Here is a 27,900-nt window from a genome sequence, read left to right on the forward strand (position 1 = left end):
TTTCCTTCTGTGGCGGTCAAGACTAATCTCCTGACAGAGGTACTTCAACCTGGAGCTTCATCCTCTGAACCCCTGCTCCCATTTAATGAAGCCCCTACAGATGTCCTACTGGGTACCTGGTCCAAACCCAGCACAGGGGTTCTTGTGAACAGGACAGTTGCCAGCCACCATCACTCTGCTTGGGGTGACCCAAACCTTCTGACTCAGCACCCCCACCCCTGAGAGCTTGGTTATCCAAGCCTCCACCTCCCATTGCACATTCCCTTCCGCACCGCTGGATAGGGAATCCAAAAGGCTGGACACACTTGGGAAGAAGATGTTTTCTTCTGCCAGCCTAGCATTGCAGTCCATGAACACCACATCTTTTGGGCCATTATTCTCACATGTTGTGGGATAGGGTTGCGCAAGTGCTGCCACAGGTCCCGGAGGAGACCCAGGCTGTATTCTCCCAAGCAGATGCTGATGGGAGGGACGAGGCAGAGTTCACGATTCGATGTGGACTGAACACGACCGACTTACTGGGGAGAGCGGTTGCATCTACGGTGGTCCTGAGGTGCCACGCCTGGTTGAGGACGTCCGGCTTTTAACAGGATGTCCAAGCCAATCTTTTGGACATGCCCTTTGATGGCACCCGTCTCTTTGGAGAGAAAGCAGGCTCAGCGCTTGAGCACTTCAAGGATTCTCATGCTACGTCCAGGATCTTGGGCCTCGTGCCTGTTTTTTGTCCCCCTCACTCTGGTTTTCGCCCCTTTCATGGCTACAAAAGGGGTGCCCAATCACATCCGTTCCCGACCACCCGCCATGCATGCATGCTGACCAACCTCTGCGTGGCCGGGGATGTGGGATCCATCGACCTCATGGATGAGGGAACCAGCACTCTGGCCAGTCCACATGCACCCGCATCCCCTCTGCTGCTGCCTCCAAACCTTCCTAGTCTGACTCTTCCCCACCAGGGACCAGTTGGAGGCAGGATTAGCCATCACCTGCTCCACTGCCAATCCATCATGTCAGACAGGTGGGTTTTGCAGATAGTCCAAAGGGGCTACTCCTTCCCCTTCAAGAGTACCCCTCAATCCATGCCACCATCCTACAATCGGATGGGAGAGGATCACTTGGCACTTCTCCGAGAGGAGGATACAGCGCTCTTGGCCATGTGCTGCCATAAAGAGGGTCCCTGTGCTAGAAGTAGGTTGTGGTTGGTATTCCCGCTACTTTCTGGTGCCCAAAAAAGGACAAGGGCATCTGCCCTGTCCTAGACCTTTGCACTCAAAACCTCTTCCTCAAGAAGGAGAACTTCAAAATGCTCACTTTGGCTCAGGCTCTATCTGCCCTGGACCCAGGAAATTGGGTGGTGGGTTTGGACTTGCAGGACGCTTATTTCCATATTCCCGCCCTGCCTGCCCAAAGACGTTACTTGTGGTTCACTGTAGGCCACAAGCACTTTCAGTTCACTGTGCTCTCCTTTGGCCTTACCTGCACTCCTCGGGTGTTCACCAGGGTGAATGGTAGTGGTTGCAGCTCATCTGTGCTGATCAGGGGTTCCAATCTGACCCTAGCTCAACGACTGGCTGTTGAAGGCGGGCTCACCCCAGGCTGTCATCTCCCACCTCCAGACTACGACAGACCTCCTGCATTTGCTGGGTTTCCCTATAAACATGCCGAAGTCACACCTGATTCCCTCTCAAATGCTCCCTTTCATCTGAGCTGTTCTGGACACAGTGTAGGTTCAGTTTTAGCCTCCTGAGTCGTGAGTCCAGGATGTTCAGGCATATACTGATGTTTAGCCTCTATCCTTGATTTTATTGAGAATGATCCTGAGGCTGCTGGGCCTCATAGCATCCTGCTGGTGACACATGCCAGATGGCATATGCAGGCTCTGCAGTGGAACTTGAAGTTCCAGTGAGCGCAACTCCAGGTGAATCTCTCCAACATGGTCCAAATCACAGAGGGAACTGCTCAAGATCTGCAGTGCTGGTTAACAAACTGTGATTGGGTCAGAGGCAGATCCCTCTCTCTTCCCCAAACAGATCTGACAGTAGTGACAGATGTGTCGCTCCTGGACTGGGGTGGCAGTCTGGGAGAGGCAGAGAACAAAGCCTCTGGTGGAGTCTGTACTCCACATCAACCTGTTGGAGCTCTGTGCGGTCAGACTAGCATTGAAAGCATTTCTTCTCTCTCTCAATGGGAAGGTAGTGCATGTATTCATGGACAACGCCACCTGCAACAGGCAGGGTGGGGTTGTGGACCCTGTCAGGAGTTTCTGCACCTCTGGACGTGGCTGGAACAACAGGTCATTGACCTGGTGGTTCAACTTCTGGCAGGCTCTCTGAATGCCAGAGTGGACAAACTCAGCCGATAGTACTTAGTCGATCGCAAATGGCATTTCCATCTGGAGGTGGCTCAAGGACTCTTTCAGTAGTGGGGAGAGCTTTAGTTCGATCTGTTTGCCACCCCGGAGAATGGTCAACGTCTGCAGTATTGTGTGTTGGAGTTTCCAAGACGGCAATCGCTCAGAGATACTTTTCATCTCAAGTGGCACTCAGGAATCCTGTATGCCTTTCCGCCCATACCACTTCTTCCCAGAGGTATCAAGAAGATAAAAAACAACCGGGTCCAAGTAATCCTTGTGGCTCCAGACTGGGCACAGAGAGTCTGGTATCCCGGGCTACTGAGCATGGCCATTGATCCTCCGATCAGACTTCCTCTTCGGGAGGATCTTCTGTCGCAGCAACAGGGAAGGGTTCTCCACTTGAACCTGTCCAGTCTCCTGCTTCTTGCGTGGACATTGAGCAGCAACAGTTGACAGCTTTTGACCTCTGGCCTGAAGTCTGCAATGTAATCTTAGCAGCCCAGTGCCCCTCCACCAAATCTGTATAAGCCTGTTGTTGGAAGACATTTGTGGCATGGTATACAGCCAAGTCTGTTGACCCCCTTTCTGCCCCTATTGTTTTTTTGTTTTTTTCCTGGCCCAGCAGAGCTGTGCTATAGGCACTCTCGAAGGTTTTTATCTGCTATTTCTGCATTTTTAAGGTTGCCTGATCAACCGTCTTTGTTTAAGTTTCCTATTGTTAATAGGTTCCCCAAAGGTGTTATTCTTATGTTTCCTCCATCCCGTTTGATTATGCCCCAATGGGATTTGAATTTGGTTCTGACATTTCCTATACATGCTCCTTTTGAGCCTCTCCACAATTTTCCTTTCAGGCTTCTCACTTCGAAAACAGCTTTCCTTGTTGCCATTACAACTGCCTGCAGGGTGAGAGAGCCTGCAGGCATTGTCATGTAAGCCATCCTATCTTTCCATCTATCCTGACAATGTGGTGCTTTGCGCTAGGGCTTCCTTTTTTACCAAAAGTGGTTATGCCCTTTCATGTAGGCCAATCCATCACCTTGCCTACTTCAAAGCACTTCCACATCCTTCTAAGGAGGAGGAGGAGATACTCCACCGCCTGGACCCAAAAAGTGTGTTGGTGTTCTACCTTGATTGTACAGAAGAGTTCCGGGTGGATGACCAACTCTTTGGTGGTTATGTGGGTGCGATCAAAGGTCGAGCAGTGCAGAAGCTTACCATCTCCAGATAGGTCGTAGTCTGCATTAAAATCTGCTATGCAGTGGAAGAGAAGCAACCTCCTGAAGGTTTTTGAGCTTATTCTACTGGAGATGCTTAAATGACCACTGCGGTAGCACGCAGAGCTCCAGTCCTTGAGAACTGTCAGGCGGCAACGTGGGCATCTTTGTACTCGTTCATCAAACACTGCAGCCTGGACAGTCAGGTCCATAGGGATTGGTACTTTGTCAGTTTGGTCTTTCAGGACTTTCTAGTATGATCTTGGTCCACAGACCCACCTTCGGGAATAGTATTGTTCTGTATCTATTCAAAGGTAAGGAATCTGCACCTAGAAGCATCCATCAGATGGGCAAGTTACTTACCTTTGGTAATGTCTTATCTGGTAGAGACAATATCTATTTGCAGATTCCTTACAAGCCCACCCATCCTCCCCGCTCTGCGAACTGATTTCTAGGGGCAGGGACTTCCCTTTCAGGGCCTTAGTTTGGACTCAGAAGTAGCCAGTGTTCTTCATGCCTCTGCACTTATGGCGTGATAAGTTGTGAAAAGAAACTTATGTCAGTGCACCAAGGGGGGGGGGCACCTGTACAGGACCCGCGACGTCATATCCGGTGTGGACGATGGTGCACTGGGATACTACTCAGAAAATTCCACGAATCAAGCTGACGTCTGTTTGAAATTCTAAGGTAAGGAATCTGCAACTAGATATTGTCCGTACCATATAAGGCATTACCAAAGGTAAGTAACTTGTCAGTTATGTCTAACAGATATGTGGACTCATACTCTCTACTACAGTGGTCTCTAGACCGATGATATGTCTGTCCGACGTTGGAAGGCTCTGGACAGCGATTGCATACAGCAAAAATTTAAATTTGGAAGCTAGATAGCATGAGTGGGTGTCAGACTTGAATGTCCAAAAGTTCTAATACCAGGTCTTTTCCAGAAGTGCTTCAAAATCCTAAAGTCTCAGATGCTGTCATTCACCCAGTTAGGGATGTTGTGGTCCAATTTCAAGCTACTTTGCATATCTGCGTTGAACTTGGTGGCAGTGAAATCAGAACAGTGAATTACACATTTCGAGACAGGCAAGCTAAATTTGTGAAATTTTCTGACCACCAGTTACCCATAACATAGTGGACATTCTGATAGTTTTTCCTCCATCATAAATATAAATTTAGGGGTATAAAAGAAGGAATTGCGGGAAAGAGGAAAAATTATCTATTTTAATTAGGGAAGACCTACAAAGTTGTGTATTTGTGGAGTTTTGATCGCTAACATTTTGCAGGTAGTTTCCTGCCAAAGGGATGTATTTAAGACTACCCCAGTGAGAGATGGGTACAAGTGCCTTCTAGTGGTGCAAAAGGAAAGGAACGACTCAAATGCAGATTGCCACGTGATCCTTCTAATCCTATTTACCACCAACTGGAAAGTCTGCATGAGTGAATTTTACACAGTATGATGACTCCTGGCATTCTACAACATTACCGTGTTGTGTTTTGTCATAAATACTCTCCGAAATGTGTGATTGTCTCCTGCGCTCCTAATATACGAGTTCTGCTTCAAAACTAGATAAAATTGACAGCAGCAGATAGGTGACATTCTTAAAGCCTCTCACGTGAACTAGACAATATATTGAATAGCACCCTGCAATGCAGAGTGAATGTTGTTAAAAGTATTAGAACCAGTGAAAGATATTTGGGAAAGGGACTATCTAAGATATGCATGCACTTTGAACAATGTGTGCGTGGGGGTAAAATATAAAACAAACTACACCCTCAATATAAGCCCTTTTGTGTATATGCTAGCAACATAGTTCAAGCCAGATATGTCTTGTGTATGTAGTGATGTTGTCATGGAACCATTTTGTGAAATAACTAATATTTTCAATAATAGCAGTAGTGATGTCATGTGATCTAATCAGTGATTCCGTCATCAGTGTGATCAGTGATGTCAATCTCATTTGAGATGTCCTGTGCAAGGGTATAAGCAATGCACGGCAGGTGCATGAGTAATGGCTTACCTTGCCCATGCACAGTGCCCAACCCAACTTGTGGTATATCCCCACTGTGAGAGCCTTGCCGAACATTCAGTGCGCATGCCTTTGCCATGCAGAGTAGGGGATGTGCCCATTAGGTTACCCACCTCTAGAATTGCTCCTTTAGAGAACCAGTTGTCAAAGTAATGAAAACAATGTTTTTATTGTCATAAAATTCTGGACAGTGTTAACAGATGTTCTTTTGTGCCTGGCACTGCTTCTATTGTCTTTAAAAAATAAAATAAAATAAAAAAGTCATGAATATTGGTGTGAAAATCAAATAATTTGTATGCGCCGTTGGGTGCGAATTACAAAAGTATTTTTCTCTTTTGTATATCACTGAAATCCATGACCATTTTATGTATATTGCATACAGCAACATGATTCAGTCTTTTCTGAGACTTAGTTGACCTGGTCCAGGTTTTAAGCACTGGAGCCCACTAAAGCCTCTGTGAGCCTCACTGAAAGACTGAAATGACTAAAACAATCTGTAGCAACTTCTTTACATGTTTAAAGAAAGGTCTCACTGTCAGAAGCATTTTTCTGAGTATGCCTGCCAATTCAAAGACTGACGAGGACTTGTACACACTTGATAACGTGGTTAATCGGGCTGCGAACAGTGAACGCAAATGAAAAGATGTTTCCGTGCCATTTGCTGTTAACATCATATGTTCAAGGTTTTCATGTTTGGATGGCTTTCTGGTCAAAGCACTCACTTAGTCAAAGCACTAAGACTCACTGGGTCAAAGTACTCTAAGAGCAATAGTACGTAGAAGTTGTTTGGGAGACAGTAGTCTTTATAACAGTAAAAAGATGAAGATTTTCTCCAGTCCTATTATCACTGTTTAGGGTTCCACCACAGTTTTGACACATCAGTGGCATCAAGGCAATACTTGCCAGCCATGTGGTTTTTGGAGATGAACGGTCTCCCAAATGATGGCTCAGTGTAAGGCTTTAATAGAGCACCATTTGTTGCGTTCACAGCAGTTGTAACAGCACTGATATAATTTGCTTGCATCATTGCATGACAGTATTGAAACAATCTAGAATGCGCATCATTACTCAGTTGAGTGCAGTCTGAGAATGTTGTGTAGCATATCCTAGAATGCCCAAACAGATTCCCAATTTTTTGATCATAAAGAAGTGCTGCACGACTTGATTTGTTCAATGCACTCCACAGTGGACACAAAGTGCAAGTGAATGTTCTTGTGCTATTGCTTGTGCACCATTGTACTTCCGTGCTATGGTTTGCTGCACCATCGCAGGTTTCTGCTGTCAGCTTTGACAGAAAAGGACCATGGTGGCATAAAACATCCTTTCAATGATAGCAACTGAAAAATCAGCAGTATTGTAAAGATGATAAAGTCCAATAGCATTGCTAGTGCGCCTTGTCCTTAGTAAGTAAACTTACAAGGGGACGCGTATAGGTCGATTAATCTTTTGGATTGCATAGGGTATCCCAGTCGAGTATTGTGAGTAAGAAAATATCCACTCTAAACGATTTATAAATCAACACATAATACCGAAGACCAATCTAAAAGAAAATACCATCACTCATAAGAAGTTAGTTTGTTTTATTCCCTATTAGTTACAACTCTAATCAGAAACCTTTATTCCGCAAATCCATAATCACCAAACTTTGTTAGCAGTACAAGCAATGAATTATCAGAATTTTTATTAACATGCAACCAACATTAATCAAGCATAGCAATTCATGAACATTGAATAATTCAACAGTATGACTCAGTCAGTCTTCGTCCAAGTCACCTTTAGTCGCCTTTGTCAGCCTACCTATCTCAAATTAGCATCGGCATGTGGGTCCTCATGCAAAAACAATTTAGTCAAAAATCAATAATTTGGAAAAGTCTAACTAAAAGAGAAAAACATTTTTAACTAAGCACAGTTGGTACCTAGAAGAAAAAGCACACGTTAGTCAGTTGAGTTATAGCTACCTATCCAAGATAGATCAGCAGCAAGTCAGTCTTCGTCTCCAGGTCATCAGTCATCAGTTAGGCTCAGGCTCACAAGGAGCAAGCCCAAATTTCAGCACTTCGGACAGCGTTTCCTGACGTCATCAACATTCACCTCTCCGTTCTGATTTTTCCCCTCATGTCATGACTTCTTATTAGGGTCTCTCAGTCCGTCCCACAATTTGCTTATTGGTCAACCTTATCAGGGTTTATGACTCTAACCTATAGTTTTTGTTTGCCACTTGTCTACGTTGTTTTGAGAATCAAGTTCCATTAACATGATTGGTCCTTTAGTCGATGAGGACATCATCCGGCTCTTCAGGTAACAATATTGTTGCTCCCAGCTTTTAGTCTGTAGCTCCATTGTTATTTGTTCTGATCGTCTCCTGTTCGCTGGTGAGTTTGCAGATTTTTCTAGCAGTGTTCGTAGCTGAACTCTGTACAGTTCAAGGTCCCTTTCTCCAGTTCCAGTCTGTGGCAGCTCATCGTGTCTCCATGTTTAAGCAGGCAAGGCCCAGCGCTGACTAGACCTCTGGCTAAGCTAAGAACATATGGCATTACAAACATAGATTATATCGTTAATTATGATAAATTAATACAAAACTTTAAAAAACATTTCACATTATTTAGTACTGTTAACACAGATGGTGACCACTCCCCGTGGGCACATTTTGCACATTACACGTTATTACAATTTATTAGTTTTCAATTTCGTTTTCTTTTTCATTAATATGTATACGCAAATCATTAGAATATTCTCATATTAGCATAACTGGTGCAACAGCATTTTCAAGGGGAGACATATCTTTGTTAATGAATCAAAAGAGAATGCAGAAGCTTTCTTGTTCCAGCCCAGGAGTATCCTTTGTGCTATCAACAGTTATTGTGGAACGATTGGCCCCAATATATTTGCAGACTAGACTTACACTTGCATGAGATAAAAACTGCAGAACTTAATATTGGTTATTTGGATTGAGATATTCTGCTCAGGTCTCTTTAGTCCAGTGTTTCAAAGGAGGCACATCCTCCTCTTGAGCTATGAGATATTGAGAGGAACTCCCATCACTTTCATCATGCCCTCAAAGTACAAGACCTTGTTTTTACAGAAGAGCATAGTTTAAAGAAATCTATTATGATACAGCTAGGTTTTTTGCTGTTTGTTCATGCTTTGACAGTTGTATATTGGTTGGCTGGGCTGCTTCATATTATGCTTGTTGACTTATGGAGCATAACTAGTATGATTCTTTTTACCATTTTGTATTGCGATGCATTCTTTGAGCGCTTAATAAATTTGTGTAAGTCGGCTATGCAGAGTAAAATCAAAGCTGTCTTGGCATTGTTGCTGTAGCGCAGCCGCAGGAAATCTTTCAACCATCTTCCTTTAAAATGCAGTATGCACTTTTTCATAGTTTGTGAATATTTTGCGATGGTTTGAATTATCATGGTGCTCTTGCATGGTTGAATTGGTGCTTTTGTGCTTGCAAATGTTTCCTCTCTGTAGTGAAGCTAGTTCTTGTTCCAAGTAACTGTTGCTGGACTCACCTGTGGTAGTGGAAAATCCATCAAATGCTTCTGGGGCACAATGTCTTGATGCTTCGTTATGCTAGAGACTGGTGTTTATCCCACAATAACTTTTCATGGACTCACCTGTGGTAGTGGCAACTTCGCATGTTAGTGGAGCGCATTCTCTTGGTGCTTCAAAATCTCCTGCCTCAAGAGCATATTGTATACTAGACTGCAGCTCAGGCATGTCTTCACAATATGATTAGTTTCTGTTTTATTTCAACATAGGTTCTCTTCTCTCAGCCGGTTCCTTGAAAATAATTTACGAATGTTTGTTATGGGAGGGAAAAGCCGTTAACATTTGGGAACATAAAGAATGGGTGTTGGCAGTTTGAGAGCTGCAGAGTCTTATGTATGTCTATGTGCATCCTCACATGAGGCCAACACTTGGAGTGCAGAGGGCAAAACCTGCCTCCTGCATAAGGATTCGCATTGAAGGCGAGAAGAAGAGTGGCAAGCGTGTGTGAAGGCTTCCTAGAAAGTCTATATAGCTGGTTCAGTTGGCACTGCTAGGTTTCCACAGAAAGAAGAGCTCTCTAGTCAGCGACTTACCTTACTGAAGACTCAGCAGGTAAGATGGCAGGGCAGGATATCGTTTTACACTGGCTGAGGAGCCTACATGAAAGTTGTCCATTAGCTACAGGAAATGGACATTTAGGTCAAGCAGGTCTCAAATTCCTGTGTACTTTTGTGCGATTGGCAGCGATAGATCTATTGAGGGACATATGACACCCTTTAAGTCTTTTGTTGCTGTCCATAGTAATACAGACACAGCATGAACCTGGTAGGTACATTGGGTCAAAAGTAATTTGTTTTTTTCACTAGACCCAGCACTACAATACTCTTTGTAAAAGTAGTAGCAGTGATATTTGTTTGATTCTACACATATCTTATGCCACTTGATGGCTGTTGGTTGCTGAACTGACTGTAGTCTGGAGACTTGAAACAGCACACAAAGCTTCTGCTGCACTGGAGCCCAGCCTGTGTGCTTCGTGGTGGAAGATGTACTGGCTGCACAAGAGAAGAGAAATCTGTACTGTTCAATGGTCACCTACTTTTATCTAGTACAGTGGCTGTGGTGTTACAGATACAGTCCTTAGGTTTATGTTTTTCCAATAGCTGTTGGAACTAATGATGTTTCATATGCAAAATGCCTGCCTACACTAATTTAGAAAAACAGTACCATTTCCTGCACAATATTCTGGTTCTTGAAAAGTGCACTGTTACTTTGTACTTGATCATTCTTGGATGCGGAAAACAACTCTCCACAGACATTTATTGTGACATATCAGTGTGATTTAACAAAATACCATACATTTGTCTATAATAATATGGTTGTGGAAATGAAACAGGCAAACAGGAAGCTGTTGGCCGACCATCATTTGGCCTGCACTTGCCTTCGAGCTGCAGGTTGTTCATCAAGGGCGCAGAAAAAAATAACAGCTGCCACTTCTATCCACACCTTTGAAAAGCCTGGCACAACTGTATATAGTGCAGAGGTGGATTGCAGACTCACTCTGTTTTGATTGTGGAGTTTTTGTATTATAATTCACTCTTTCTTTTGGCCTATCAATCAATCTCTCCCGTTCCCTCTACACTGAGGAAAAAAAGGACCACCTCTGTCAGGACCTGGGTCTCATTCAAAGTGGCAAACTATCCACTGTTTTTTTTTTTTTAAGTGTTGTTTTACGCTTAGTAAGAGTCGAGATACTGTTTGAATTTATTAAGTTATTAAAAATATGTGGTTATCCAGGACAGGTAGGTTGACCATCAGCATCCACCAACAGACCGAGCCCTGTTGGGCCCCACTATCAGGTACAGGCCACAGACTGGACAGCATACACTGACAGTGACTGGTGGTGTGGTGGTGAAGTGCACCCTGGAGCACCATGGTCAGAATACGGTCTGTGGTCCCAGGATGAGGTCAGTCCCACCACCATAGTCTTGAGGAGATGCCAAGTATGAGTGCCCTGCCACTAAGCCTGACTCAGGAAAACATAGGGAGGCACCAGGAGTTTTTGTATCCATTCTGTCACTTTTAAGCTTTTGATAACCTTTGAGTCTGCTATTGGTTGCAAGGTACATAAGTGCGATCATGGTGTGATTACTTGCGAGGGGGCAAGTGGAATGCCACATGCAGTAATGTAACTCCTGGTGGCTTTTAGGTGGCTGTTGGGCTGCAGATGGCAATCCATACATATTAATTCACTTACACAAACCATACTTTGTAAAAGGAGGTTGTTGTGAGCACAATTTTGGGAATTTCTTTGTCCCCTGTGTATTCCCCGCCCCAAAAGTAGTGTGGATAAAACTCCGATCTCCCCAGGTTCCTACTGCCATGTTCTCAAAGAGAGCTGAACAAAAATGCACCAAATTTGAAACGTAGTGATTGGCCTCATTTTGACTAATTTTTGTCCTCCCATTTTTGAGAAAAGTAAAAGTAGCTCTCCAGTTGCTTAGGTGAATTTTGTGTGTGTGTGTGTGTGTGTATATATATATATATATAGATATATATATATATATATCTATATATATATATATATTTAGTCTTGAAAACATCAGCAAATTCAAATGCCGTCCAACTGAATTTTCCTGATGTTTTAGAACAGAACTGAAAGAGATTCTCTGTTATCACTGTGAACACATTTCAGGTAGTATCCAACTTGTTAACCTCACATTTGATTATATGCATCAGGGTGCTCTCAGCCCAAAGGAGTCAAAATAACTAAAAAAAGGTTGCACAACCCTTACAAAAATGTGCTACACCAGTGGAAAATGGCCTGCATGGCATATTCTCTTCTGAAAGGGATTACTTACCCATTTTTACTCCTCTGGATGCCCAGGACCATCAAAACAAATAAGGATGGTAAGAATAAAGCAGCACAACAAAAGACTCAGTACTATGTTTGGCATACTTAGTGGCCTAAGGTATGTTCTCCCAAAGCCTGAGAAAGATAGTGTAGGTACTCCACCTTCTAATTATCTGGTCCTGACCAGGACCACAGGGTTAAAAGTATATCCCACCTTGTGAAGGGGTTGGTGTGTAATAAGTAATCTTCTGTTGTCTTGCCAATTGGCTGTGGACGTCCCCCCTTCTTTATCTGACTCAACTCCTTGAATGCATTCTTACACCTTGCCAAAGGGCAAAGCGTTTTGTGCCCCATTCTGACATCACCCCTCACCACTCTGCCTCCTGCTCAGTAAATACCTGCAGCTTTGTCCAAGGGCTGTGGAGGGTTGACCTGGGCCCCACATAACCCCTCCCTACTACAATTAGCCATGGTTTTGCCCTAAAATAATTGATCTCTCCAACACGCAACATACAAGGCCCTAGCCATTCTTCAGAGTGATGTTGAGGTTTCTGTCAGCCTCCTTCCCCCAAAGGCTCACCCACACCATGCCCACAGACAGGGAAGGGACAATGGCAAGAAAAGACACCGGGCAGTTGGTTGCTGTCCTGGTCCTCTTTTTGCAGCAAACCATCCCACAGAAGGAAGAACGACACTTCACACTCTCTCTCTATTTATGTTTTGAAAACGTGGTCAATCCAATATTTAAAATGAATGTTGTTCTTTCCTCTGTTTTCCCAACCACTTGTTGAAAACTGTAGCTTTAGGGCGATCAAGTAAAATTGTGTAATTCGTCTTTTTCACCCATTGCATTTATTAAATAATGTCTGGTACGTAGACTGACTAACGTTCCCAGGACGAGGCACATATTCTCCAAAGTGAGAGAACGCAGTAGTTGTCTAACACATTACTGTAGACACTCTTAACAGATGGAAACCTGTACATGATTTGTAATTGATATTGCTTTTTAAAGCAGATGTTTAAACATTGAAAATGCCTGCCTTCAGTTTTGGAAGCTCTTAATACCAAATCTCTAATTCTTCACTCCATTCTTTAGAGATCCTGAATAGATCTTGAATATGAATAGATTACTGCAGCTACCTGTTTTCTGAAGTAGGGGTTTATAATATAAATTAATCTCTAAGAGTGTTAGACATCCTGAAGATACTAATTTGGGAAATTGAAATCCTTGCGGTTCAAAAATTCTTAGAACTGTTTTGTTTTTAATAGGGCGACTCTAAATCACTGTTAATAGAGTATACCACTATGACTGTCAAACTGTTTAAAGCAGCTGGAGTAGTGAATGCCTATATGATACTAGCTTTACCCTCTAGCCATGTTAAAGATTGCCTGCTGTTTTTATCTCTATTAAAATAATAAAACAATGGCTGTAAATGCCAGCATAATCCTAATACGTCTAAATTAGTACCAGTGACTTTCCCTTTGAGGAGATATTTGGAGTTTATTTTACATTTGTTTCATGTGCAGATTATAATCTATAGAATCTATGAATAAATTTAGAACCAACTTTTTGATTTCAGTATGTGGAAAAGATTAGTACAATCCATATAATAAAGCATACGCAAAGGAGATCCAGCCGGGGGCCGCGGGAGGAGCCAGCAGTCATTTTCAGGGCAGGAGCCCTTTAAATTCCGTCCCGCACTCCCTCTCGCGGGACGCAAAGGAGATCCAGCCGGGGGCCGCGGGAGGAGCCAGCAGTCATTTTCAGGGCAGGAGCCCTTTAAATTCCGGCCCGCACTCCCGCTCGCGGGACGCAAAGGGTATCCAGCCGGGGGCCGCAGGAGGAGCCAGCAGTCATTTTCAGGGCCCGTCTTGTGCCCGTCCGGAGCCCGGAGGAGACTTGGCTGGGCCCCCCCTCTTTCATCTGCGGAACGAGTTTAGATGTCATGTTAAGGGAATTGCCCAGTGCACTGAGTGGCTCTGCTTACAGAAAACGGACCAGCCCTTGCTCAACCTAGCCTGATTAAGACCGGGACAGGCCTGACTTCTTAACGGGAGGACTCAAGTAAGACTATTATTTTTTTGGGGGGGCTTTTGCTAGCTTTAACTATGGGGAAAAGGAAAGCTGTTGACCCGCCAGCATTACTGGATGGTTAAAAAAAAACTGAAAAAGCGTCCTAGGAAACTAACCAATAAGGCCGCACATGGGGGCCCGAAATCACTGGACGAGATTGATTTATTATTTGAGGAGGTGGAGGCCATACTTAATAGCGAATTAGGTACCTGCGCAACCTTGCCTCAGAGTAAGTCACCACTTAATTCTAAAAAGATCCAGGAATTCTTCAAGAAAAAGAAGAAGAGTCAAATAGTTATCTCTGGGGCATCAAATGATGGCACATGGGAAATGCCCATTGTTAACGCCGCTACTCCCTCTATACAGCAGGGTATGGCGGCTTATAGTAGTAACTCCAATCCCTCATGCATCCAGGAGGCGTCCCTAGCAGAGGGAATTGAACGTATTCCCCCACCTTTGAGTCCTGAGATAAGGATTGTTCCCAATGTGCCATGCAGAAATCGCTTTGAGTTCCTGACCGAGGTGGGCGACTTGACTGAGAGCCATGACCTCCCTCCGACCAAGATAGATATCGAGGCTGCTATCTCCCCTCCTAGTTCTGCTATGTGCTCTGAGCCATTTTCTAGTAAAGTTAACTTGCCTCTAATTCTTCGTAGAGTAGAAGAAGTTAGGAATCTAGTACTTCAGTTAACCAAACTTCTACTGGGGAAAATGGTCCAGCAACCAAGATGTAAGTGCCTAAAGCTAGAGATAGTTGAGGAAGGTGGAATTGTGGCGCCCGAACTAGTTTCATCCGATATTATTGCGAACAAGGGGCCTGCTGACTTTTCCCAAAGCTCTGGGTCCTGTCTGGGTCACACAGGGGCTAACTTTAATCCCTACATAGCCAATCCCAAAAGCAAATTTATAGGGGGCAATAGTTCCATTCTTGGTGGAACTTTGGCGGTGAGTGATGTTGACCCTGTCGGTAGCTTCTTCGCCCCACCGAACCGTCATTTTTCTATGAGGCATAATACCACTACTAGTATTTTAAAGACTATGGATGGCTCTTTTCCTATTATTGATAGACATCCTACCAACACTCTGATTAAGGGCTCAACCTGCATTACTCCCTCCCAAAGAGGTCATAGTGCCCCTGACATGCCTTTATCAAGCATAGGCTCTAGGTATGGAGGCAATACTCTCTTTCTAACTAATGTTCCAAAGCTGCCACCCAGGTCTGTGGAGGACCAAGAGTCTAGGCTTAATAAGGTGATTCATTAGTTGCGTCATCGACAGGGATGCCTTTCAGTCATACTCTCGGACATACTAAAAACTGAAAGATGGAGCCCTTTTGGGTCAAACTTCGATGTAATTGTAATTGAATTTTTGGACAAAATTATGGCAGACCAACTTATCGACTTTGTTGCACGCATGTGCCAGCTCAAGGGGTTAAAAGGAGAAGACATTATGTTAGTTCCCAAATTGGTGGATTCAAAACAGGCACTTGCGACTGGTCATAATACCTATACTAACAGGAGAGTCTCCTGGGAGGAAGGTGATCTTATGCTTTATGACTCTGTATGACTGTCTTCTGCCCAGGAAGCCATAAATAGGGTCACTTCAGAGGAACTACAAACATTTTGATTGGATAAGACCATTGATGAATGGAATCACAAGGATGTTTGTCCTACAATCGTCGACACTAAAATAGACACTGCTGGTTTATCCATAATGACTTGGAATCTTGCTGGCCTTCCTAGGAAACTGGATGATATCGATTGGGTTACGTATATAAAGTCCCAAGATGTGTGTCTTTTTCAAGAAACATGGGCTGAGGATCGAACTAGTATAGATGGGTTTCTTTCTTTTAATGTCCCTGCACAACCATCAGAGACAGCAACAGGTCGAGCAAAAGGGGGACTTTTAATTCTTTTAAATTTAAAATTGCAATGTGTTTACAAGGTTTTAAAATTTGATTGTCCTGATCCGATGGGCTTACAAATTTCTTTCCAGCAAAATTTTAATATAATTCTTATTAATGTATACGCACGATCAGTCTCACGTGGATCAGAATCACATATTTTAACTTTACTTGCAGATTTTTTATACACCATACAAAGTACTTCTTATTTTATTATTGCTGGGGATGTAAATTGTACCTTCAAACCCTCTGAGGTTTTTAGTGATGTAACCATGGAGGAGGATGAATTATGGGGAATTGCACAATTGAATGGTGATAGCTCTTGCCCACGTTCTCGTGTTGCAACCCAGTTAGCCTCTTTATGTTTAAAATTTGGCCTTAGGGCTTGTACTTGGCATACTCCTTCTGATTTAAACCTTGCTCCTACATTCCAACGAGGGTCTTCGACCAACGTTATCGATGATTTTTTAGTGGATGTGGGACTCTGGCCGCTATTGCGGTACATGAAGGTGGATTCCAGGTGTGAGAGTGACCATAATCCCCTGTTACTCACCCTCACTGGGAACATTTTTGGTAGAACCTCGAATATGCAGCTTACAATGGTTCCCCCTCCTATTTTCAATAATGCTTATTCAAAGGTTGGGTGGCCTAAAATAATGTCAAACCCTTATTTGTTACGCAAGATCTACCAAATGTTTCTTGATAATTTGGCAGCCTATGAAGATTCTGACCATGAGGCTATTCCACTTCTTGATATTCATGCAACTTCAAAGTATTTTTTACAAAAAGGTTAAGGCAAGCCCGAGAGGCAGGGCTCTGAACAACAGTAGATGGTTCAACGACACATGTATGAGGGCTAAACTTGATCTAAAAAAGGCCATTAAGGTTGGGATTCCGGGGGTGATCAAACAAGCAAGATGTATTTACAAAAAGACAATGCTATACTCAAAGAAATCTTGGGAAGACTTAATTTGGCAGGTGCTGTTGGTCACTTCAAAAACAAATAACAACCAACTTTTTTGGGAACTGTTAACTAAACATGAGAGAGGGAGTAGATCTAATGTAAGGAATCATATTCAACCCGAATGCTGGGTGGAACATTTCACTAATCTCTATGAGGAAACTACCTCCTCTGTGGTCTCTGATTGTGACAATGTGGGCTTAGACCCCCTCACTCTTTTAAATGACCCTGAGAGTTATATTTGTTTCTCGCTAGAAGAAACTGCTGATGCTATTAATTCTTTGAAATCTGGCAAAGCCCCAGGACGAGATAAAATTCCAGGTGACCTATATAAATCAGAGCCACGTATATGGACTTGGTATATCAACTTATTGTCTAATACAATCATCAAAGGAGGGCAGATCCCCGATACATGGAAGGGTGCTGAAATTATCCCCATTTACAAAAAGGGTAACCCAAATCTCCCATCCAACTACAGACCGGTTAGTTTAATTGACAACTTGCAAAAAATCTTCGCCAAGCAGCTTTTAGGAAGACTATCGAGCTGGGTTACGGATCAACAGATACTCTCTCCATTACAGGCGGGGTTCCGGCCTAAACTGAGTACGATAGATCAGGCCTTTAGGCTGGCTGTGCTTCATTGGAAATATGTAGCCCTGGCAAAGCAACCCTTATATGTTGCCTTCGTTGACTTGCGTTCTGCCTTTGACTTGATCTCAAGGGAAAAGCTTTGGGAAGTGTTATATAAAATAGGGATACCAGTTCAGACTATTTTCCCATTGAAACGTATGCATGAAGATACATATGCTCAAGTGAGGTGGGGCAAACAAGGAGAGTTGACTAACAAATTCCTTATCAAAAGAGGCATACAACAAGGTTGTGTGTTGGCACCACTCTTGTTTTCCCTATTTATCAATGAAGTAGTGCAAGAATTGAGGGCATGTCAGAATGATGCTCCCACTTTAGTCAATCAGAAAATCCCTATTCTTCTTTTTGCGGATGACTCTTTACTTATTTCAAAAACCCCTATGGGTTTACAAATCCTTGTGGACAAATTTAATTCATTTTGTCGGAATTCTGGCCTTGAACTGAACCTAAAGAAAACTAAATTGATGGTCCTTCGTTCTGGACCTCGGAAGAAATGCACCCTAAGGCTAAATGGTGTTATCTTAGACCAGGTTAGTTCCATCGATTACCTGGGTGTGAGGCTCACAGATTCACTACATTGGGAGGAACAGATTAGTAAGAGTGCCGGGCTCTTGCAACATCGGGCAGCATCCATATTGCGCCTTTATAGGAGTACTATTGCCAAAGCTGTATCCCCAGCATTAAAGATTTACGTGGCTAAGGCGCAGGGTGCTGCTGTCTATGGAGCAGAGATTTGGGGCATGTCAGATAGTAGCAGATTGACTAAAATTGAGAATAACTTTGCTCGGGCACTATGTGCATGTCCCACTAGCACCCCATTAGTTCCTTTATTTTTAGACTTAGGGTTAAAACGAATGGCTGATTTAATTATTTTACGACCTTTGCTGTATTGGGTGAGGCTATGGATAGTCCCCGAATTGGTCGTATATAAGTCCTCACTTTTAGAATTGCTAAAATGTACTAATTCTACCTCTATCCCATGGATAAAATATGTATCGAGCTGGTTCTGTTTATTGGGATTGAGAGATTTATGGGAGAACCCTTATCAACTTGAGAAATCCCACGTCCTAGTATTGAAGGGAGCCTACTGGTCCCATGTACAGAACAATTATATTGTTTCCAAATCTAGTGGTCGCCTAACTAACCTTTTTATTGACTTCAAATGGTACCCGGAATTCGAATCATATCTAGATATAATACCTGATCTATTAGGCAAAGGACTGTATGCCAGACTCCGTTTCGGAACATTACCATTAATGGCCCTGACGAGCAGATGGGGATCCAATTTAACGTCTGACATATGCCCTGTGTGTGGTAACTCCCCGGAAACAGTAGAGCACTTTGTTTTTCTGTCCTGCTTATTTTACCCCTAGGTCTAAATGGATTCGTGGCATTTGTCGGGAATTGAAGTTAAGAAAATGTACTTTAGCTTTGAGAATTTTAAAAAGCCATAATTAAAGTGTGTCAATTTATGCTGTAAGTAAGTTTTTAGTGGAGGCATGGCGTATACGTAATTTCTATTTATAATGATTTTAACTGATTTTAGTTTGGACAGAATGGACATTAATCTCTTTGTAAACTCAGTATATGGTTCATTTGTATTGCTTATTTATGATGCTTTTTATTTGTATTGCTTTGATGGTCTGCTGGCCGAATAAAGCTTGTGTGTAATAATAATAAAAGCATATTCACATTCCGAAACATAAATAGCATTTTGGCAGGATAGAGCAAGGTGGTGATATATGGTGTTCATATAACTTTATCTTACCTAACTGAAATTGAATTAGGCTCATATCTTCTTATCAGGGGATTAAGAAACACTTAAAAAATATATATATATATAATCAGGGTGATTCTGTGTGTCGTTACTCTCATTAATCCCTAATATCCACTGCCTACGTCAGGTATTTTTTGTTGACTTGTCTCTTGAACATAAATGCATTTTTAAGGCAGCAATTTGACTACCCAGCCCTACGAGTCATTTCACTACACCACAGTTTGCACTTGAGACTATTGAGAATGGGCCACATTTCCACTTCACATACATTACATTCTCATGTGGTTGCTCATTGCCAGTTATCAGCCGATGTTTAGATGTAGACCATGTTGTGTGTGTGTACTACTTAGTAATTGTGACTTTTGGCACCTGTTCACGGATTTCTCTTCAAAGCACTTTTACCCAGTATCCTGCGTGGCAAGCACCATCTTTTGCGTTTTCATTGCTTTCACTATTGATGTAATTCATTTCAACTTATTTTGTCAACTGAAAACTTGTGTTTTTGTGTAATGCAACCCATCTTCCGCCCGCTACCTTTCAGAGTGCTTGGCAGCTTTATTAATATTTTAGAGACATGCAAAGTATCTTATTTCACTATCCAACGTTTCTACTCATGCTGCAGCCCCTACAACCTGGCTAAGCTTGGGATATTTCCTCAGCATGCTCAAATACTGTGATTTTGTGTGGGTAAGGAGAATTGGTTGTCTGTGGCTTTAATAGGTTGAAATGGCAGTGTGTACATCGAGCCTGTCTATTGGAATTCGTAAACACTATTGATGGGACTATTACTTGAAATTGTTCTGTTGCAAATTGTATGAAGATGCATCTCCATTTTCTGTGACCTTTAAGGTTGTTTGCGATGTGCTCTCTCTTCTCCAGATCTCTGCCCTTTTCTTTCCTCGCTCTGAATGGCTGAGTCATAATTTTGGCTTCTCCGTGTCTGCTTTGTTAAGGAGAAAAAAAATGTAATCTTTAAATTTCTACCAATGTTCTCTTCTCCGTTTCTTATCACGGCTATCCCGTTTCCTCTCACTTTTGACATTTCTTAACTATAGTGATATACTGGTGAAAACATCAGTAAATTCAAAGGCGAAAATAAGCCGCTCGACTGAAAAATAGTCACTTTGGGCCTAATACCTAGTGAAGGTGCTATGTATTGCACCTCATAAATAAAGTTACCCGATGGTACATTATTTACCAGGTGTGATAAATAATCTATTACTGGTTTTTGGATAATAACATGCGGCTTTTGGTGTGTAACGCACGAAAATCCGCATGATACAGAAAATACCATATATTTTTCTTGTAAATGAAATGCTTCTAGTGGGCATGGGGCACTGACTGTGCTATCCACTTGAGTAGCCCTTTAAACATGTCTCAGCCCTGCAATTGCATCATGTGTATGCAGTTTAAACTACCAAATCGACCTGGCAAAGTAAACCTTCTTTCCAGCCTTAACCTTCCTTTTTAATACATGTCATCCACAGAGTTGCTCTAAAAAGCCCAGAGGATTGGTGCAGTGTATGTAAAATGTTTTACATGTACCTTTAAAATGTAAATGTCCTGGTGGTGAAAAAACTCATAAGTTCATGTTTCAGTATTGCAAGACCTACCTCTCCCGTAGGATAACATCAGGTTGCCTTATTACATTTAATAAGTGCTAACTTTCAATTGAGAGCAAGTCAGAATGTTGAGTTTGGTGTCTAAAGAATTGTAATTTAAAACCCTCTTAATGGTAAAGTTGGATTGGGTTGACACGGATCTATTGTGGTTCCAGACAAGCTGGGGCTAGAGCAGGGAGGCAGGAAATTCCAAGCACCTCTGGGGTTGGAAACCACCAGAACCACCTCCTACTTCAAAGTAGACACCAGGTATAAATAAAGGACCCTCGGACCTAAGACTTCAGTACACCTCTGGACCTATGGATGACTCAGAAGGATTGCTGAGTTTCTCTGCAAGAAGGACTATTATTCTGTTGCTCTGCTGCCTGAGTGACAGGACTGGACTGGCATCTTCAGCCCAGGGCCACCAGAGTGACTCCAGCAGCTAGCTGTTTAGCTTTCTGAGCAGAGCTTCAGGCATAAAACAGGCTCCAACCACCTTGAACCCCCACACCAGGGCTCTCTGCTTTGAATCCTTTTCCCCAGTTGGTGCCACTCCAATGCACCCTTGGAAGTAAACCAGAATGTACTCCGCCATCCCAACTGTGGTCTTGTGGACAGAACAGACGCAGCACAAAGCATCTTCTTGCAGCCCTGCTTCAGAACCATTGCATGATGCATCCCCAATGCGAACCTCGCATCGCAGCCCACAGTCTTCTCAGAACTGCTGCTGCACAACGCGTCCTCGACACAGGCCTTCGCAACACAAGACGCTTGTTGACAGCATCCTCAACGAAGCAGGGCTTCGCATTGCAGTCCCGCAGAATCTCAGAACTGCACCTGTGCAATGCATCTTCAGGGCAGGATTGCGCAGCGCTCCACAACCCAGATTTGAGGTACTTTATTCATCTGTTAATATTATTAAATTTTCTATTCAGCTGCGGACCTCCTGATTAGGCTTTGCACACCCCCATGGATCCCCGTATCACAGGTTAAGAATAGCTGCTTTACACCTTTCCTCTATGTTAAGCCTGACTGCATTCGTACTAAGCTACCAGCAATAGAGCAAACGTTAATTTGTGGTTGACTTGTGTCTCGCCGACACAAAGATTGTGGTTGCTGCTTGAGTAGAGTTTCAACCCCCCCAACCAGCAACCTAATTTTTAACAAGGACTGTTAATTTATGATCCACTAGGCTTGAAATCTTCTGTGCACCCTGGACAACTAAATCAAAAAGAATGCCGTATGAACTGCAGTGCCTCTGGTTCAGGAAATGATATGCAGCAACTCAAGGAAGGCATGCATCACTTCACTAGTTGCATCTTGCCCACACTGTGTCAGAAAAGTTCGCCGTTTCAAATCGGTGCCTCTGTATGTGACTGTTGTGTGACCGGTTCATGCAAACTGGTTCAGTCACGGTGGGACACCAGCATACACTTTTTAGAATGTGTAGTTTGGTTCCATGATAGAATTAAAGACCTCGGAGGAGTTTTTTTTATCAGTGTTCAAATACTTTCTTCCTTGCTACATGTCTGCCACTCGGGGCACATTGCTTTATACACGCCGTTTGTAGCATACGATTGTGGATGTTTATAATGAAATGCAACTTTCCCCTTTTTAGAATCCTTATGTTAATCTTTGTGTTACAACTATTTTGAGGTGTGTTTTGGAACCTTCCCACAGTCTTAATTTGAAGGTTATTTGACCCATTGAAGCCATCTGGGATACCCCTAATTTTTAAGGTCGTTTTCCAATTGTGCAAGTTGGATCACATGCAAAGAAAGGCCACACCTGTACATACTAGTGCCCTTAAATAATTTGCATATTCTAATATTGTAGTCTTATTTCTTTATCATGTGTCATGATGTAGACATATAAGGGTATGCTGAGTATGATATAGCAACATTTTAGAATCTTTTTATCCCGTTCATTTTACATTTTCTTTTTAAATTAAATATTGCTCGAACCCATTTGATGCATTTTTCATTCTTAATGTACATTTGAAAACATATATTTCTTCTTTTAATTTCAGGGTGCAAAGGCATGTTTTCTGCGTGACATCCCCTTTTCTGCCATTTACTTTCCATGTTATGCACATCTGAAGAGTTCGTTTGCAAATGAAGATGGACAAGTTAGCCCAGGTTATCTGCTTTTAGCAGGAGCTATAGCTGGTAAGTTAGCTTGTAACACATGCCGTTTAGCTATTTATTTGGCAGACTTTGGTGGAGACGTCTTATTAACGATAGATATAACAGGTGGCGTTTCAGTTGTCATCTGCAGACCATTAACACAAAATAAAGGTGTATTAGTTAATGCTAGAACTGTGGCAAGAGAATAGCTCACTTTAAAACCATAGGTAGATGCTGATGCTGAGAACTGGTTTTATTTATTTGGCCCAAGAGCTATGTTTCAACATTGATGTTAAAGAGCCATTTCGTTTCCTCATAAATGCCAGTTGATGGCTTAAAATACAATTTAAAGATAACATATTTATTGATGAAGGTCATATCTGTGTTGGAGTGCATTGCATTTCTCAAACCCCACTGAATGTTACGAGCTCTTCCTGATGTCATCTAAGCTTACTAAAAAAAAAATCCATTGGCAAAAGCACATTTAATGCAAGACCTTCACATGTGGGTAAGTAGAAATTGTTTACTGGAGCCCTGATGCCCATTCCTTCCCTTAACCCAGCACATAAGAACATTACTATCAGTTTCAACAGAAAACTTTCTGTAACTGGGATGAGACCGTATTTACCTCCATACGTATCTAAATAGATTCCAGACCACACCAAGACCCCACTTGTCTTTTCTCTAGCCCAGTTTGATACAGCACTATGCCAACCGTATGAGGTGTACAACCTAGGGAAGTTTTTTTCTTTACCGTCTATCATCCAGTGTTCAGAGTTTGAATTTATTGTTGGTGAACTCGGTAATGAGCTTGCCTTTCGCATGATAGTACGTCAGCAAAATGTAAAAAAAATTAAAAACTACATGTATTTATCAGATAATATGTAGGGAACAAACATGTAAAAATAGATAAAGCCGTGCAATATCGGATGGGATAGGTTTGGACTAGGTCCTCTCGCTTCCAGGCTCAGTGGCTGATCTCAGATTCTGCTGTGTCTACCTGTACATCTATGTCGGAATCGTCTGAGTAGTACATAGCATTACAATTTGCAGAAATGTGGCAATAGCTTGAAATTTCAGCGGGGAACTGATGTAAGTGAGTCTATGAGGGCTTAGTTTCCTTCATTTTGTATTTTTTGCCTAATTTGACTCTCAGAAGTCCCAGCTTTTGATGCATTCGTCTGTCCAGGCATTTTGCCAGTGGTTCTGACATGTCACGTAACAGGAAGAAGATGCGTTCTTAATCAGACTTCATTTTATTTGCTCCAGAATGCTCTTAAATATATTTGGGACAGGGTAACAATATGTGGGTTTAGGTTGCACATGCAGTTTTACAGGGAGACTAGATTTCTCCTTTTTAGCGGGGCTCTTTGTGGAGGAGAACTGCTTTTGGCTAAATTAAAATGTCTCCTTTCCCTGTGAGTTGGTAGCTTTATGAGGTCTAGTTGTACCTTCTAGTGGCGACGAAACTGTCTGCTTGGCCCAGTATGTGGAAGTACTAAAGGATGTGTATATAGCATTTGCAGTAAGGTAATAAAAGATCGGGTCTAGGCCAGTGTTTTATGTTATTTTCTCCAGGCTGATAAAATCCTGTTTGTGGCTCATATCAACACGTTCTCTCCAGAACATATATATCCGATTTCTTTCTTATCTTGTGTTTTTTTCAGGCGATACTTCATTGGGGCCGTTTAGCATCCATTCAGGGTGGACTAATAGCCTATGTGAGATTCCAACATGACTTTAGGGAATCCTGGTGGAAGCAACAGAATAGATTTCCAGAATTTTCTTTTGAGACATACTATTTTAGATGTGTTTTTTTTTTTTTGTCCGGGCACCATAGTTCTGCAGCACAGGAGATTTTGACTCTGACCTTCGCCTTTATTAGGTAACTGACTGACCAATGAGTGGTGAAAAAACAATGACCATGGGAGCGGGCTATCCTATGAATTGCATTCAGCGAGGCATTAGATTTCTCTTCCCATTTGGATATCTCCTCTCTGTCCTACTTGAATATGGTTGTGATCAACAGCCATAACTATGTGAAGGAGTTTACTTCTTCCAAACTTGTGTCTGAAACGAAAAAGGGTTTATGGCCTGTCAATTTATTTTCTTTTTTTTATCTGATGGTAACTTCTAGTTTCAGATTCCTTACATTTGAATTTCACCCAGGTGTCAAACTGGATTAGGAGAATTTCCGAGCAGTAACACTGCGTGCCGTTAGGTGGCATTGATAGTCTCTGCGCCCGTCTTCAGCATCGTCCGCACCAGACACGATGTCACAGGTCCCTATATAGGCATCACCCTAACATGCTGATGTCTTTTCCCTTTCTCTCGGCGCCAGCTAGTGCCGATCTGAAAGTAGCTACGCAATAGTCACTTTTTGACTGTTTTTTTTTTTACTTCTGTTGACTTTTTTCAGTTTTTAACTACTGGTGCGTCGAGGATGTTGGCGAGGAAGACCGAGGATTAAGCCCTGCGGTGCCTGCCCTAGAACGATGTTTGTGACAGATACACACCTCGTGTTTTTGGTGCCTGGACCACGACCCTAAGTCATGCTGGAAGTGTTGGGCCATGCATCCGAAGGCTTAGAGGGAGCGGTCCCTGAAGCTAATGGTAGCCTGACGCTCGTGCAAGTCGAGGTCCCGGTCAGCAGGAAGGTGTCATGAGTGGTCGCCAAGTCCTCCATAGTCGTCAACCCACTCCAAGTTCACGAGGCAATCGGGTAAGTCGAGGCACAAGAAGAAGAGCAAGAAGTTGAAGCGTTCTTTGACTTCTCTTTGTCCTTCTGCAGACATGTGATGCAAGAGCGTCGGCATTCTAGGCCTCATTCCAAGGAAACTGCGCCTGGGCTGACTCTGCGCCTCCCTAAGTTTCTGGAAGCCAGAGCAAACCCACCCAACTCCAAGAGTTTTACGAGGCTATGAGCTTAATTTTTGGGCAGACTGCCTCCGCGGGAGCGCCTTTGGGCCCCGTGGATTCGGAAAGGGACCCCCTCAGGTTTCACGCCAGCGGCTTTGGCACCAAAGGATCTCTTCCTGTACCTAGACAGGTGTCGGTCGTACCACCTTGACCTTACTGATGCTGGTCCTGACACTCCCTGCTCCGCTTGCGCCAACAGGCAGCACCATCCCCATTCTCATTGTGGACTCCGAAACAGAGCCGGATTGGCATTGTACAACACTTACTCTGACGCAGGCAGGAGCCTTGCCTCCTTTGTTGGATCCTGAGCCCCTTTCTTATGGGGTAGGTTACGGTGAGGAATGGGAGGGGTTGCTGGACTGACATACAGACTTCAGTGAGGCCAGCAGACTGGTTACTTCTCCAGATATTGGCATGCTTTCTCCTACTACCGTGGCTAGGCAGGAGGGAGCTTTTTATTCAGTGGTGTTGAGAAGAACAGCTGAGGTCTTAGACCTTGAGTTGCCTTTGGTGAGTTATGACTAACCTCCTGACAGAGGTTCCTCCTCAGAACCCATGGTCCCTTTTAATGAAGCCCTTACGGATTTCCTACTGGGTTCCCGGTCCAAACCCAGCACGGGCTCCTGTGAACAGGATACTTGCCCACCGCCATTGCCCTGCTCCTGGAGACCCAGGCTTTCTGATGCAACTCCCCACCCCCGAGAGCTTGGTCATCCAAGCCTCCACTTCCCAGGGCTTGTTCCCTTCCACACCGCTGGATAGGGAATCTAAAAGGTTGGATACACTTGGGAAGAAGATTTTCTTCCTCCAGCCTGGTTGCGGACATCTGGCTTTTCACAGGCTGTCCAGGCTACTTTGATAGGCATGCCCTTCGATGACACCCATTTCTTCGGAGACAAGGCAGACTTGGCGCTCAAGTGCTTCAAGGATTTTTGTGCTGTGGCCAAGTCCTTTCGCCTCACAGCAGCCCCTCGTCCCCCTCAATCTGCCTTTTGCCCTTTTCTTGGCTACAGAAGATGTCTCCAACCGTGTCCATTCCCGGCCACCCACAATGCCGCATATGCTGACCAGCCTTTGCATGGCTGAGGGCATGGGACCAACCGACCTCCTGGATCAGGGAGCCAGTGGCCTGGCAAATCCACCTCCCCTCCCCCCTGCAGCAGCCTCTAGGACTTTCTTTCTGACTCCCCATCAAGGGCCAATTGGAGGTAGGATTCACCATCACCTGCTTTGCTGGCAATCCATCACGTCAGACAGGTGGGTTTTGCTGATAGTCCTAAGGGGCTGCTCACTCCCCTTCGAGACTACCCTTCCATCAATGCCACCATCATACGATCAGTTGACGGAGGATCACGTGTCCCTTCTCCGCGAGGAAGTTACAGCTCTCTTGGCCAAGGGAGCTATAGAGAGTGTTCCTGTGGCAGAAGTAGGTCGTGGTTGCTATACCTGCTACTTTCTGGTGCCCAAAAAGGACAAGGGCCACCGCTCTATCCTAGACCTTCGATCCCTCAAGCTCTTCCTCAAGATGGACTAGTTCAAAATGCTCACTCTGGCTCAAGTTTTATCTGCCCTGGACCCAGGACACTGGATTGTAGCGTTGGACCTGCAGGACGCTTATTTTTATATTCCCGTCCTGCCTGCCCACACATGTTACTTGCAGTTCAGTATAGGCCACGAGCACTTTCAGTTCACTGTCCTCCCCTTTGACCTTATGGTGCACCTCGGGTGCTCACCAAGGTGATGGCAGTGGTCTCGGCTCATCTGCTCAGATCTGGGATTTCAGTCTTCCCCTATCTCGACGACTGGCTATTGAGACGGGCTTGCCCCTGGCTGTCTCCCACCTCCAGACTATGGTGGACCTCCTGCATTCGCTAGGGGTTCACTATAATCATGGCATAGCTACACCTGACTCTCTCTCAGACGCTCCCTTTCATTGAAGCAGTTC

The 27,900-nt window shown here is 43.6% G+C and overlaps 1 protein-coding gene across 1 annotated transcript in view; it reads left to right on the forward strand.

The window, feature by feature from the left end:
* The window catches only part of SLC25A13 (solute carrier family 25 member 13), a 587,939-nt gene that overhangs the window by 533,079 nt on the left and 26,960 nt on the right, over nucleotides 1–27,900 (forward strand). Inside the window, exon 15 of the mRNA XM_069211738.1 lies at nucleotides 22,940–23,078. Coding sequence (XP_069067839.1) covers nucleotides 22,940–23,078 — 139 coding nt within the window. The remainder of the gene's footprint in view (nucleotides 1–22,939; nucleotides 23,079–27,900) is intronic.

The sequence above is a fragment of the Pleurodeles waltl genome, chromosome 10 (genome assembly GCF_031143425.1).
Source record: "Pleurodeles waltl isolate 20211129_DDA chromosome 10, aPleWal1.hap1.20221129, whole genome shotgun sequence".
Classification (NCBI taxonomy): Eukaryota; Metazoa; Chordata; class Amphibia; order Caudata; family Salamandridae; genus Pleurodeles; species Pleurodeles waltl.